This window comes from Cornus florida, unplaced genomic scaffold (genome assembly GCF_030987335.1).
Source record: "Cornus florida cultivar Cherokee Brave unplaced genomic scaffold, ASM3098733v1 CherokeeBrave_3.0.0_Hap2_Chr02, whole genome shotgun sequence".
In the NCBI taxonomy this organism is placed as follows: domain Eukaryota; kingdom Viridiplantae; phylum Streptophyta; class Magnoliopsida; order Cornales; family Cornaceae; genus Cornus; species Cornus florida.
In genome coordinates, this window is record NW_026775572.1 from 86,952,396 (window position 1) to 86,968,418 (window position 16,023).

At 32.6% G+C, this 16,023-nt stretch overlaps 1 protein-coding gene across 1 annotated transcript; it reads right to left on the reverse strand.

Annotated features, from left to right (window-relative positions):
* Positions 1-309: 309 nt before the first annotated feature.
* Positions 310-7,925, reverse strand: LOC132295429 (uncharacterized). Its single transcript, XM_059793703.1, has 4 exons — positions 7,636-7,925; positions 7,322-7,413; positions 1,892-2,010; positions 310-597 (listed from the first exon to the last, which is right to left on the reverse strand). The coding sequence occupies exons 1-4, from the start codon at positions 7,847-7,849 to the stop codon at positions 519-521; spliced, it is 504 nt and encodes a 167-aa protein (XP_059649686.1). The 5' UTR covers positions 7,850-7,925; the 3' UTR covers positions 310-518.
* Between the last annotated feature and the right edge of the window lie 8,098 nt (positions 7,926-16,023).

Genomic DNA, 16,023 nt, shown 5'->3' on the forward strand with positions numbered 1-16,023 from the left:
CATTACTTAATTCTATTCGATAATTGTTAATTTAGATCTCTTTACACGTGTTTATATACATCAATACTTGATTTACAAGTAAAGGTAGCTATGATATAGTCCCATTGAATAAGGGATTGATATAAATAAGGAAGTAAATTAGACTTGTAGAGGAATCTAAATATCTTGGTGATAAAGAAAAGATCCCTAGCCAGTAGTGATTTGGGATTCTTTCCTAATACTCATTAATAGTTACATCATTCATACTACAACAAGATTTACATCATCCAACGAGTGAGCAATGAGCGCTCGCAAGCATGCAACAATCGATTAGTCAAATACAACCCCATTTCATTTCACAGAACATAGAAGTGTCAACAATTATGTTGAATTACAATGCATGTGTTTATCAGTGCATCCATAATTTTTTTTTTTCACCTGGATAATTTACAATTTCAACAATGTACGTAGAACAAGATCTAAACATACACACACAGATCACTACCAAATATATTGAAATTAGTTATGAAATTATACTTTCATTCTGGTTTCTTCACAACAAGAACCGAGCACGAGGCATTATGAACACAATAGTTGCTCACACTCCCAAGAAGAGCCCTGCATCAAGAAATTTTGTTTCAGTGCCCAAATATATGCAATCGATATGTACATTAAATCACAACATAACGTCGACTTTCTAAGATGTACAGTAAGCATTTTAGTGACCTTACCACAAGGATATCTATTATTTTCAGAATTAAATTGAAAACAGATCTTTTGGGTCTTAGAGGTCCTAATATAAAGTGTATGTTTAAATATTAAAAGTGCCATTGTGATCTCCAGAATTTAGAGCAACATTTGATAGAACTGAGTTTAGTAAATATTGTCAGTATAACATCAAAAAACACTGTAGTTTGCATATAATGTGCAGTTTACCTAAAGAATGCAACTGCTGTTAATTTTGCGAAATTAATCACAAAACACAGAAAAACATATCAAACACACACAACCAGAACACAGATTTTTTATTTGGGTCACCCAAAATTGTATTTCACTGTGATAATCAAAAAACAGCCCCACATATAGAGAGTTCAGAATGAACAAATACCCTGACAGTAGGGCAACATAACAAGTGAAGAAATTACCAAAATACCCCCTACAAAATTCGGCTCCACACTACCCATCGGTTTAATCAATAGCAAGTGTTTTATTTGGAATGTACATTTGCATAACAGATCAATAAGTCACATCACATGTTCAGCTCAATTATCTTCCATTATTCCAGTCATGTTGATAAACATATTGGTAAATCCAAGTTGAATACTACTACAATCACGAGGAACTCATGATATGATAAATATATAGTTTGACTTAAGTTATAAGTTAGCTAGAGCGAAACATGAAACAGGATTCATGTAGCTGACCCCAAATAGATTAGAAAAGGCTCTATTGAGTTGAGTTTCGACAAAAGTATACACACTTCTAAAAGGGACCAATATTGCAAAAAAATCGCACATATGCTAGGTAAATACGTCCAAATAAGTAACAAAAATTACATTTACATGCGCATTGAGGTATTTTAACCATAAACTGGAATTAATAGCCTTTTAGGTCATATAAGATTGGAGCCAACTCCATCACCCACATTGTAACTCTCCACACTCTACATGTCCAAGCATAGTGAAACCATTGCCCAAAATATTTGGATGGCATGCTCAAGCAGTCATATGATATACAACATATTACATTCTCTAGGAAGAGACATCAAATATAATATCCACTCGATGAATACCACAAATGGATTTTAAAGACGTTAAATAGTTTTAACAGAACAAAAATCTAGTGGAACACAATGTACGAAGGATTATCATATTAATGGAATTTTCTGCAAATCATAAGCAAGGAAACTAACCTCCTGATTTTTCCGATGTCATGATCACCTAAAACTAGAAGGCTTATATTATACTTTTGGACTGCATTACATATGGCCTGCTTAGGATCTCCAATCTCTGTAATCGTTTCTGCATTTACCTATAGGACACAAAATGACATCATTCCTCAAAATTCACGTGGGATTAAATTGCAATGTAAAGAAAAAAAACAGAAACAAATAAATAAATAATGTGTACAATGCACGTAAGCATAGTAACTATATTATTTGTTCGCATTCTCTAGTTGGAACACTTTCAATAGGAGTATCCAAAATCTATAATTGTAGCAATTAAAGTGTGAGAAAAATTATGATATAGGGCTATAGTCTATAGAATCACCAAAATCCATTCGGTTAAATTGTTAAGGTGGTATAGTAGTGAGTTTAACATTCATTATTTCATTTTTCCTACCAGCAGCAAATGAACTTACTAGATAGTAGATAGGACCAAAAAAGTACACAACTCTGCACTATGTTCAGTTTGCCAGAAATTAGTAAACAAAAAGGTTGTCCTCACTGTTGGAGATTTAAACGCCATTTTCATATTTCAGTCACTCTAAATAACTATGGTGCTTAATGTAATCCCACAGAAAATTGGATTTCAATTAATAACAGAACATTTGAAAATTTATGTGCAGAAGGTGATTTTCAATAATCATCAAAAGAATGTCTGATCATGTTCCATTCTTCTATATTGATGACAACTTTCAAATTCTCAAAGATTTAAGAAAATAATGCTCAAGAATCTTGCTGCAACTACCAACTTGAGTTTTTTTTTCCCTAACATGGTTTCATCAAGAACTAACAACTGCAAAAGTAGTTGTTAAGGACAAAAGCATGTTATCCCTAGAATCCTGTTTTCACACACATCATTTTATGACTTCGTTCTAAGTAATTTATGATACCCAATCTCACTACTGTCCTGAATGATCCTATCTCCACAATACTTCATCCACCTTTGCAGTACTTCTCAAAAAAGCTCTGTAGAAATGACAAGCAAAATCAATGGGAGGATATATACAAGATAATCTAAATCAAATCTTACAAAAATTTACACGATTATCATTTTGTGGGGGAAAATAGATTTGAAAGGTAGGATAGCGGGATAGCCCACTATCTGTGAGTTAGGCAGCGCGGAATTGGTTAGTTAATCTAGTGAAATTAAATGAACCTATGACCTAGAAGGGGTGAATAGGTTTTCTTGCTTAATTTTTGTAATTGATTAATTATCCACAATGATTAACAATTAACCATCCATTAATCAAAATAGAAACAATAAAGTAAAGCATGTAAAGGAAAGAGCACACCAAACACTAGATTTTTTATGTGGAAACCTGAAGGAAAAAACCTTAATCCTAACCGTTTCTGGCAAATCAATCCACTGTCTCGAAGCAGTGTTAAAAACTATGTCTGAGTCTCACACCCACTCCAGTATGCCAATAACTAGTTACTGAACGCCTCAGGCTTACTCTTGCGACTCCCCATCCAATTGCTGCAGAATTCATGCTGACTCCTTAATCCTTGCAGAAGGGTTACTTGAAGAGCACGATATCTCCGCGAACAATCTATCCTCTTTGTAGTGATTGATTCTCCTTCCTTTCACTCACAAGTATGAAGAAATAAGAAATATGTTGCTCTAATGTTATGAAGAGCATCACACTAAAACACTCACTTGTATGTGTGCACTCTCAAAAATATAAAAAAGCTTTTCTCAAAATCCCTCTCTAAGCTCCAATAAAGGTGTGTAAAATATTTTGTGTTTCTACCAAAGTTTGTGTATAGCTGGAGATCTGAAGTGGTTTAAATACACACAAAAGTCCTCAAAAAAGTTAGAAAAGTGTCTTAAAAGCGTTGTAGGACGTCTCGTGAAGTTTAGTGCAAAATGAATTTTAAAACTCATTGAAACGTCTAAATCCCGTTGCTATCAGGACAAGTCCGAGCGGTGGGTAAAAGTCTGACAAGTAGGACTTTGCAGAATCCAACTACCAAGAGTAGTTGGACCGGTCGGTAAAAGTCTAACCTGTGGGACTTAGCTGATACTAAATTTTTTTTATTAAACACATATATTCCAAGTCGTAAGCTACCAAACTTCAAATGCATAGCGTACTCACTCATGTATATACCTGTACTAAATGATTTCTTCATCCAATTCCACGGTATCGAGTCACTTGGCATTCAGCTCCAAAGATTGAGACTCAAAATAAACCAAAAAATTACAACTCGATCAACAAGTTTTGTTGAAAATATTATTTTAGTTGATGAAACCAAAATAAGGATTAGCACTAAATTAAAGGTTTGTTTCATTCTTTATCTCTCTTTTGGATCTTTTATTTTATTGATCAACATGGTATCAAAGCAGGTTTATCATACCCTACTCTAGACTTGTTTCGAACTTCGGGATCAATTCATCTTAGATGTTCGGATCAACTCGTCTCGGATCTCCGGATCAACTCGTCTCAAATCTTTGGATCTACTCGTCTCAGATCTCCAAATGTACTCATACTCTCGACAACTTTGTATTTAGTTTCAAGTTAGACACTTAAGAAAAATCAAGCTGGGATTTTTATGAGATCTCTTTATTTTAGTTTGAGCACGTACTATGGAGTGTTTAGTATGTTATTCTACATCTGATCAACAAAATTGTGAGCCTAACAACATATTTATTTAGTTAATCGGACAAGCAAGCTTCATTCGAATCTTCACACAATTTTGGAATATATGGCGATTGACCACTTGGAGAAGCAGATCATCATGACATGATTGTGTTGGTGTGCAACAAGGTTGCTGGTGATTCTAAAGGCACTGGAGTTAGAAAACACTAGGCATCCGAGCTAAATTAATGGCATGTGATTCTGAAGGCATTGGAAATGGGGGCTCATTGAGAGCAGTGCAAAAAGAACTGGCACTCATTGAACTCTCACATATAATGGATAGTTACACCAGAAATGGCCAGTCAATGTGGTTTCTCCCCATTAAGTTTTCCAATTAAAATATTCTGGTGTCACTCTTTTTACTCTTTTTTTTTTTTCTTTGTTCGTGTGTTGGTTAATTGATTGCATGCTAAATTTGTTAAAATCATAAAAATAATCTGAAAATCAATCAAATGAGCAAACTAAACCAATTCACCTGTCTAGGTCTTCCTATTGAAGTAAACTTTCACTCCATTTCCGCACGGCGCAACTCACACTAGGTATCAGAGCAAGTTTAGTGAGTTGATCTTGGTGGATTTTTTTTAAATAAAAAATAAAAACTTGTTTTTGAAAAATCCACTATAGAGTCTCAATTGAAAGAGGGTGTATTAATTCAGTGATCTCCTATGTTTGATGGGCCTAATTATGCCTACTTGAAAGCCTACATTAGAGCCTTTCTCAAGCCACTAGATGAGAGAGTCTGGAATTCTGTAGATGAAGGTTGGACTCCTCCAGTTACTGTTATAGGGGAAGGGGATGGAAGAGTAGTTGTTGAGAAATTACCAGCTTTATGATTTGCAAAGAGTAAAGGCTTTTATCTTTGGTGTAATTATACTTGTAATGTTATCTAGGATCCTTACTTGCAACTGCCAAAGAAGCATGGGACATTTTTCAGGTTACCCATGAGGGTATTTAATACTGTTAAAAGCTCAAAATTATTGATGTTCCCAACTAGGTTTGAGAGAATTAAGATGTAAGAGAATGACTGTTTTTTAAAATTTTATTCTAAACTCAATGACATAATTAATTACAGTTTTAACCTAAGTGAAAAAATAACTGAGAATAAAGTACTTCGAAACTTCAAAAAATTTTGAGATCACTGTCTATGAGATTCAGTCCATGGTTGAAGCTATAGAAGAGAGCAAATATAATGGCAAGCCTAAAGTGATTTCACTTGTTGGATCACTTGAAACTTTTGAGATGAAGTATCCCCACCCTCAACACTGTTTTTAAGAGAGACTTGAATAAATCAGAATTGGACAGGTTCGATCAATCGACTTATTGATCGAAACCTACTGGAGCTATGTCAATCAATAGACCATTCGATCGACACATACTAAATTCCTTTTTGAAAAAAGAAAAAATGACCTCCCAATCGATCAACCATTTGATGAAGACTTACTAAAAGGCTGTCGATTGATCGACATTTCAATTGACACCTACTATTTTCAAAACACACAGATTTAATAAGTTTTACAAATATCATTTAATTAATAACCTTTTCCCAAAAAATTTAAACCCAACCAAGAACAAAATAGGTTAAACTGAACTCAACTAAAGTCCATTTACCTTTAATCTAAATTTGTGATTGAATATTTATAATCCTTGCAAATTTGTGTCCGTCATGTCTTCAACTGATGTTCTCAATCAACTCAATGACACACACTTCCACACTATTACAAGTTTGTTTTGATGTGGGGATATGCCAACATATGACAATTTCCTAACAGAAAATAATAAAAATAATAAATAATATTAGTATTTTAGCAGTGTCCATGTGTCCTATTTGGTATTTAACACATCCAACACCTGAATACACACCCGCACCACCCCGCACACGTACCCAAGTCCATGTAACATAGGTAAAATATGTTTAATGTCCTCTATGAGTCTATATAATCTTTCAATCAATAGAGAGAATTTTCAAGATATTTTCAGTAGCTTTTGAAGCTCTCTTGAGATTGCTACAAGTCCAATCTTAATGTTACATTTGGTAGGGAAAATAGAGAGAAGAAAGGGAGGATGGGAAAGGGAAGGAATTGTGGAAGCCTTCCCTGTTTGTAGAGGAAAAATGCCAATTAAAAGTAAGAAAAGTAGGAGACAGCATCTTCTTACCCCTTTCCTACTTTTAAAATTTTTTAATAAAGCATGTCAAATTACTAAAGCATATACGTAGTAATAGTCAAATCATGCAATATCACTTTTTCTTACAAAGCTCTTATAAAATGGAGCATAAGTTACTTAAAAGATCCATTTCACCCCATTTCTACCCTTAATTCCCACTTCTCCTACTCAAGAATTTCCAAATCGAAGATAAAAGTGAAGATCCAAAAGGTACCACGGTTGATACATCGTCGAAGAACTATGGATCCCGATCTAGCAATTAATAAAAGACCGGTGACAGGTAATTTTTCAATTGTCTACAAGATTGGTTAATTCTAATCCTCTATGGTAATCATGGTTAAATTAATTTCGTTAAAGCTGATTGAGATGATCATATTAAGCTCGGAAAAAATATTTTTACTTATTTATAAAAATTGTTTCCCCTATTAATTACTACTTTGGGGCTACCAGCTATGAAAATCATAATCTAATGCAGCAATATAAAAATAAATCGAAAGTGTAAATGCCTAAAATGCCCTTAGATGACACTATTGTGTAACCAAGTAAGCATTGCTATGAAAATCATTCTTGTCATTTGAAAAGTAACACAGGGTCATACCCCACGGCTGGTACAGATTGCCTTCGCTTTCTCCAAGAGACCCAATGAAAGCCTCTTATTCTGTTCTCGCACAGAGTTGACAAACTCCGGAGCTGCAATTCAAATTTTAACACCGCACAATCAAAACACAAATTATGTGTGTATAAAATAAATAAAATAAAATAATTTAAATAAACCCCAAAATTTTATCCACTTCCCCAAATTTGTTCCTTCGAGATTCATTATTAAACCCTAATCCAGCTATTCTCTCCACACACAGACACACGCATATATATATATATATATATAGATAGATATAGAGATAGAGACGTAACTGGCTGAGACTTGGCAGTACATGCGAGCGGAGCCGAGAGCTGCAGAGAAGACGTGATTGCTGGTTGGAGAGGGCTGTGCCATGAATATAGTTAGCGGATTGTTGGAATTGTTGATCGATTCTTTGAGATTCTCGAGAACCCAAATGAAAGCGTGGTAGCTGGACTCATTCTCGTCGATGGCCACCATCACCTTCTTCCCAGATTCCATTGCCATGTTCTTTTGTGGTCCGATCTAAACTTTACACACACAGAGACTGATACTAAAAAGACTGTTTTGAAGTTGAGTGTCGACAAAGCGAGTGTCTCCATCTTGATTTTTATCCACTCTGGTCCCTTTGGTAGTTGTGAAACAGTTGGGCTCTTTGTTCGTTTGCCGAGAATAGTAGTTGGAAAGTCTACTCTTGAACAACTTTTCTTTTCTTCTATACTTTCTTAATACATGGAGTGATTAACTGATAAGCCAAGCAATTTTAAAACCAGTTGTTGCTTATTTTACAAGTTTGATAAGAAAGTATGACTAATTTAAGGTTGAGTGTTTGACATTCAATAATATACATATATATATATAGTTAATTTATGTTAAACTGTACAAAATTAAAGTTTTAGAATTGAAATAAATAAAATTGGAGAAAATTGTAAATTTTAGTTTTAACTTTGAACCAAACTTTTATTCAATTCCACTGATTCTTGGAACAGCAATACATTTTTAATATACTTAATTAAATAAATACTTGATTTATTTATAATTAAATTAAATTATCAAATAATACCTTATTAAACATAGTATATTTTTAATCCTAATTTCTTAGTGTTTAAGTATGTTTTAGGAATAAGGATGTCATTTATATTTTTTATTTGTTTGTCATTCTTAACCTATTTTTTTATTGGTCCAAAGATTTTTAGGTCGATCACACTGTAACATTTGACAGATTGACATATGATAACGACAATACCATTTGACATATACCTTTCACAAAAAAATAAAAATAAAAAATAATAATAATAATAATAATAATAATAATAACAACAACAACAAAGAATACCATTTGACATAAAAAAAAAAATACATTTGAAATATGATTATTTCCAGGCAACGTTCCAGACATATTAAAAACAAGGGAAGTACTTATAAATTATGGGGGATATTGGATAACTGATACCTGAACTTGCCTTGTTCTTGATTTTATCCACTCTGGTCCCATTGGAAGTTGTGAAACAGTGGGCTCTTTGTTCGTTTGTCTGCGATATATGGTAGTTGGAAAGTCTAGTCTTGAACAACCATTTTTTTTTTTTTTTTTCTACTATTTCTTAATTGATGGGTGATTAACTGATAAGCCAAGCAATTTTAAAACCACGTGTTGCTTATTTTACAAGTTTCATAAGAAAATATGACTAAATTAGTTAGAGAAAATATGACTAATTTGTTGCAATTTTTCTTTAAGGTTGAGTGTTTGCCATTCAATATATATAATGTCAAACACTCAACCAACGTTAAAGAAAAATTGCAACAAATTTGTCATATTTTCTCCTACTAAATTAGTCATATTTTCTTATCAAACTTGTAAAATAAGCAACAATTGGTTTTAAAATTGCATATATATATATATATATATATATATATATATATATATATATAATATGAGTGCGGGGTTATATTAGGGGATGACATTCAATAATATATATATATATACACACACATATATAATGAGTGCGGGTTATGGTTGTTGCGTAAGTCTGCGATTTAAATCTTACTAATGAAGGGGTTGGAGGTCTTCCAATTAAAAGAATTTTTATAAAAGAATTAAAAAAATATATATATATATATAATGAATTTATATTAAACTGCACAAAATTAGAATTTTGGAATTGAAACAAATAAAATTGGGAAAAATTATAGATTTTAGTTCTAACTTTGAACCCCACCAATTCTTGAAACAGCCGAACATTTTTAATATACTTAATTAAATAAATACTTGAGAATAAATAAATACTTGAGAAAATAAATAAATAAATACTTAATTTATTTATAATTAAATATTAAATTAAGTTATCAAATAATACTTTATTAAACATAGTATATTTTTTACTGTTTAAGTATGTTTTAGGAGTAAGATGATTGGAAACTATCATGTGTTATTTATCTTTTTTATTTCTTTATTTTTGGAATCTTACTTTAATCATGCCAGTCTGTTTGTCATTATTAACATATTTTGAAATATGATAACGACATACCTTTCAAAAAAGTAGAAAATTAAAAGAAAAATAAGATTCAAATGATTGTTTCAAGGCAATCATGTTTCAAGGCATCATTCCAGACGTATTGAAAACAAGGGAAGTAGTTATTTATTTGTTTAGATTCTTTAGAATATATGGGGGATATTGGATAACTGATACGTCGAATCAATTAGTGTCGTTGTACCTGGACGTTTCTATTTTTTTTTTTTGTTTTTTTAAATACTTTTGAATGAACTGGAGAATCAGATTCCAAAAACAAAAGAATCGGAAACAATCTTGATTGAAGCCTTTAAGATCTTTCTGTTGGAAACGTGCGAGTTTTAAAAAATTTTCGAGGGATTTTGATTCATAAATCTTGAAGTTTTATGCAAAAATAAAAATATGATATATCATTCAATTAATGGATTGAATACTTACATCAAAGGTCTGAGTAAATCTTTAAAATTTTCCTCTAATGTGAATATTCTCATTTATTGTAGATCCCTTAGCAAGATGCCTTCTCCTTGGATCTCCATCTTCTTGGTAATTATTTTGCCTTTAGGAATCACTCATAAGCCTCCATGAATTACCTTGGAAAACTAGGCTTGTGGGAGCCTCTATTAGATGAGACCATAAACCCTAATTTTCTAGAGAGAGAAAATTTATTCCTTTTTCCTTCTCATAAAAATCACCCCCTAAAATATATATAGACTATGTATATTTATAGGCAACATAAAAATAAAGAAAAGGAAACAACAAATCCTTCTCCATCTCTAATTCATATGTCTCAAATCTAATATGATTCTAATATCAAGTTGGGCTATGAGTGAGAATCCATTGGGCCTATTATTTTATTGGCTACAATGAATTAATAATTGGCCCGGTCCATGGACCCAATTCAATTAATTCATAAATTAATTTCTACTCCACTAAAAGAAATTAATTGAACTCCAATTAAATAATAAATAACCTCTAAGTCAATATTGCACTTTGACCCCTCTATGCATAATTAGTTATCGGATAAATATAGCCATCAATCCGACTACTTAATTAATATATTTATTTTGGTACCTTTGATTATTTCTGCCTCGATCACAATAAAACATTTGTTTGACAAAAATAATAATTTAAATAAATAAATATATAATAAATCATTTTGTCTAAAAACACACGAAGGCCTTCGCTTTGTGATCAACCATAATCAATACAAAATAAATACAAGTAGCAATGATGCAAATATTGAAAATATAACCCTCTAACTATTAATTACATAACTACCCAAAGTGTCGGTCTAAGGATCCCGAAGAATCCGCCGAACAAATCAAAGTAATTATTAATTAATAAAAGAGTCTATACTTTTCTCATGCTTAAGAGTCAAATGCCATGACGGTGATAGGGAGTAATTGCATACGACGGCTCTCGCAATATATCTCAACCTAACGCGGATCCAGTTCAAGTCTTAATTAATTATGAGTCCATCCATAATTACCGACTATGAACAATTTATAATTACTATTTATATATCATGCATTGATTGTCATCACATACATATATATAAATATTTCTTGTAATTAAATGGACACTATCAATTTCATAGTGAATCGAAACATAATACATTGAATTCACCAATTATATAAATCATAAATATTTCAGATATGTCAGGAACATATGTCACTACAATCCAGATAGGAATTTGCTATGCCAGGGCATATAAATCCCAACAACTCCCACTTGCCCTCATAGCCAATTCAAATTGCACCTAACTCCAATGTTATCCAGATGATGATCAAAATTATTGATCAATGACACCTTTGATAATGGATCAACAAAGTTGTGTTCCAATGCAATGTTCTAACTACAAGTGCATTTTCTTGCCGGACAATATCATGTAGAACATGATACTTTCTCTCAATGTATCTTGTTCCTCTATGGAACCTTGGGTCATTGGTTTGGACTACTTCTGCACTATTGTCACAACATAGCTCAATAGGCAGGCTAGTATACTCCACAACCTCTAAATCAGTGAGATCAAACTAATAGGCTTCCTTTGCCGCCTTTAAGGCTGCAATATATTCCACCTACAGGTTTGAGTCAGCAGTTGAAATCTGCTTAACAATCTACCAACTGATCTCCCTTCCATTAAGTGAACTTACACTGAGTCATGAACCTCATAGTATCTACTTCTGATTGAAAATCAGAACTAGCATACCTGACTAGGACCATATCATCACATCCATAAATGAATATGATATCATTGGTTCTCCTTAGGTACTTAATGATATTTTTCACAATAGACCAGTTGTCAAGTCCAGTATTGGACTGATCTCTACTGACTATCCCTACTATGTAGCGGATGTCCTGTTTGGTATAGACCATGGCATATATGAGACTCTCATATGCCGAAACATATTGTTCCAGTCTCATTTGCTCAATCTCCTTTGATAGTCTTGAAAAACTACTTACTAGAGAGAGCCATCCATATCAATAAAGCAAGAACTCATTCTTTGAGTTATGCATACCAAACTTGGTCAAAACTTTAGCAATGTAGGATTATTAAGATAAGCCTATTTTCCTTTTAACCTGATCTTGCAAAAGCTTGATCCTAGGAATATAGCTTACATCTTAAAAATCCTTCATTTAAAAGTAATTGAACAACTACCTTTTTATTGATGACACAACTTCCACATCATTCTAAATGAGTAGGATGTCATCAATATATATAGAATTAGAAAAATAATGACATTCCCTTGCACACTCATGATTTATTCACTAAGAAATCTTCTGGTATCTTTTTATATATTAACTTGCCTTCCATAGGAATCACCCTACTAGAAAGTTCTACAAGATCCCAGAATTTATTAGAATACATCGATTCCAACTCTGATTTCATAGTAACTCACCAAAACGATCTGTATCCACATCGGTTCACGCTTCCGTGTAGCTTACTGGGTCCAACTCATGTTTAACAGGGATGTCCATAATAGTCTCACCTAAAAACATGATTCTGTCGAATTGGATGATAATCCTCCCACTACATCAATATACCGATGCAAGAATCTGTGTAGTAGATGATGCTAACGCATCAATAGGGAATTCATATATTATTCTCAATCTCTATAATAAGTGTGTTCACATGTGGTACATCTAGTACTCATACCAAATTCTCTAACATTATGCTACTAGGTATGTGATTCATAATATGATTCTCCTATAGATAAACAGTGAGTGAAAACAATTAACTTTTATCTTTGAGATCATAAAATAATCCATCCTAGTGACATTTAGAGTAGCTATCAAATCTAGCATGCCTATGATCTGCTTCCAACTTACTTGTCCATATCAAGCGCACATGTGCAAGACTACCCCATATGTGCATATGATTCAAACTAATATTTAGTAAAAAAAACACAGCTCAACGGTATCCTTGAGACAGACTAAGATGGAATGCAGTTCATAATGCGTATCGATGTCATTAACGCTAAACTCTTAAATGAAAGAGATAATGTAGCATAGCTGATCATAGATCTACCCATGTTAAGTGGAATTCTGTTATTCCTATTTGACACCTAAATACATTTAGCGTCAACTGCGGAAAACTGGTACATAATACCCTCATTGACCATATAGTCTTTGCACTATCCCAAGAAATACTCATATCCTCGATCAGATCGAAGTGTCTTGACAAGTTTACCTAATATGTGTTCCACATCAGTCTTAACCTTCTCAGAAAATACCAAGAGTTTAAGACTTGTGTTGCATCAGATAAACTTATCCAAAACGTGAGTAATCTTGCTTGGATGTTCATAAGACCACACATGTCAGTGTGTACCGACTCCAATTGTCCTTTATGTCTATTTCATCTGGCTGATTAAGCCCTAAGAGTTATCTATCCTTCAAAACAGGGTTCACAAGTTTGGTTTAGGCTCCACTGCCTCACTAGGTAATTAACCTTCTTTGACCAATCTTTGAATCTTATTTTGATTGATAACAACCCAAAAATAGACATTAAAAATACAATGAGTCAGGAATAACAAATTTTCTCTTAACATTCAATCTAGAAGATGCAACATTAGTTTCTACATCCTGCAAATCTTAAGAGTTTGTGATTATAGTATATTAACCATCTTTCAATACACCAGAAGTAATCACAATTTTATAAAACCAGTTTTACAAAATAACAATACAGTTTTTATAAACCACAAGTGAAACAAGAATAAGATAGCGTCTAACTTCTGTGCATAAAAATAGTTCTCTAATACTAATATCCTCATACTCTCTATTTTCAGATGTAATACTCCCACTGACTTAGCTACAACCTTGACATCAGGTTAAGTACAAATATATTCCATATCATCGAGGCTTCTGGAATCCTGAAATCCTTACAATAAATTGCAAACATGTTTAGTGGCTCCAGAATCTATCCATCAGGAATTAATAGACACAACCACATAACATGGCTCAATGATTAAATATATATTTTCCTATGCCACGTCATTGCTTAAACAGTTCGTCCTTTAGTGTTTTAGTTAGCGACAAAAGAAACAGTTTTCTTCGCCCTCAACATACACTGCCTTATTCCCTTTAACCTTTTTGAATACCCATGTTTTGTGCTAGTCTAGTCCTATTATCATCCTTCTTCTTTGCTTTGCCCGTCCACTTGGGCCTAGAAGAAGATGGTATAGACTAGGTTAGATTGATAGGAACGCCCATACTCTTGATTATCCCTTCATCTGTTACCAATTCTATAAGAATATCAGCGAGTGTGAACTCAAACTGATTCCTTATTTAGTTCACTCTAACAGAGTCGAATGAGTTTAGTAACAAGGCAATAATCATGTCAACTTGAAACTTACCACCCAAGTCAGCCTTATTGATCTCCAGCTAATTTTTAAATAATAAACAATCATTTTCCAAAATTTGATTTCAAACTGGAGTTCATGAGGCTATCTTGATGGTATTTAAATTTGACACAGTACTTAGGCATATGCTCTATCTAATCTCACCAAAATATCTCATTGACATTTAATATGATGCTTGAAGAAAATAAAATAATACAAATGTTAGCTTTGAGTATATTCGAGCTAAACTCTAGAATATTGCACCAAGTCATATCATTTGCCTTATCTAATTTATTAAAAGCATTAATGTCAAATTTGGTATCTCAAAGTAAAAGAGATAGGTATAGGAGTAATAAACACATTTTGTACCCTTACATTGTGAATAAAATATCTAAGTTCATTTTCCAGTCATTATAAATAAGGTCCAATATCATAGAATATGTAAGCAAGTACATAAACTAGAGTAGACATAATTAATCTGAATATAAATGCATTCATACAATATGCAAGGTGAACTATTAATAATGTCATGCATATTTAAAATTAAAATGAGCTTGTTAACCACATAATACAATAAATCTCAATCGAACAAGAGATCATTATCATTATTGGTGAACAATCCCTTTTAATTAATGCGGGTCCCTCAACTCTGTAGCATAATAAATCAACTAATCAATATGTCAATAACTTATCCTGTTGGAGGAGTTCATTATTACTATTATTGAGATTCATTTGCTATTAAGCGAGCACTTCCATTAAAATAATAATATGTGGGTCCCTTAACCACTGCATGAAAAATCGAATAACCAATACGCCAATAACTTATTCGGTTGGCGAAGTTCATTATTGCTATTGGCGGGCAAATCCCATCATTTCCATATCTCTTAAGACAATGCCTTGTCTATCATATGAAATGATTCCCGATTTAATTTAGCCTTTCTAAAATCACCTAGTATAGACCACTTCGTTGGGAAGCTAACACTATTGATTTTAGATTGAGTGTATAACGTTATTAAAACTCTAACGAAAAATTAAACATTAAATATGTTGTCATTATAATCTAGACTCTTTAAATCATGCGTAGGGCCTTATTTTTAAAGATCTAATTACAATGAACATTTAATATTTGTATTTTCATGAGACAACCATTCTTGTAATATTAAGACTCTTCAAATCATGCGTGGGGCCTTATTTTTGAAGATCTAATTACAATGGTGTTAATAACAAAGGCCATGGGGCAATGTATAAAAATCCCCGCTCCCACTCAATTTTTAATCATTCATAATTAGGGTTTTCATTTTATTCATTTACATGATATAATGCATGCAAAACGTCT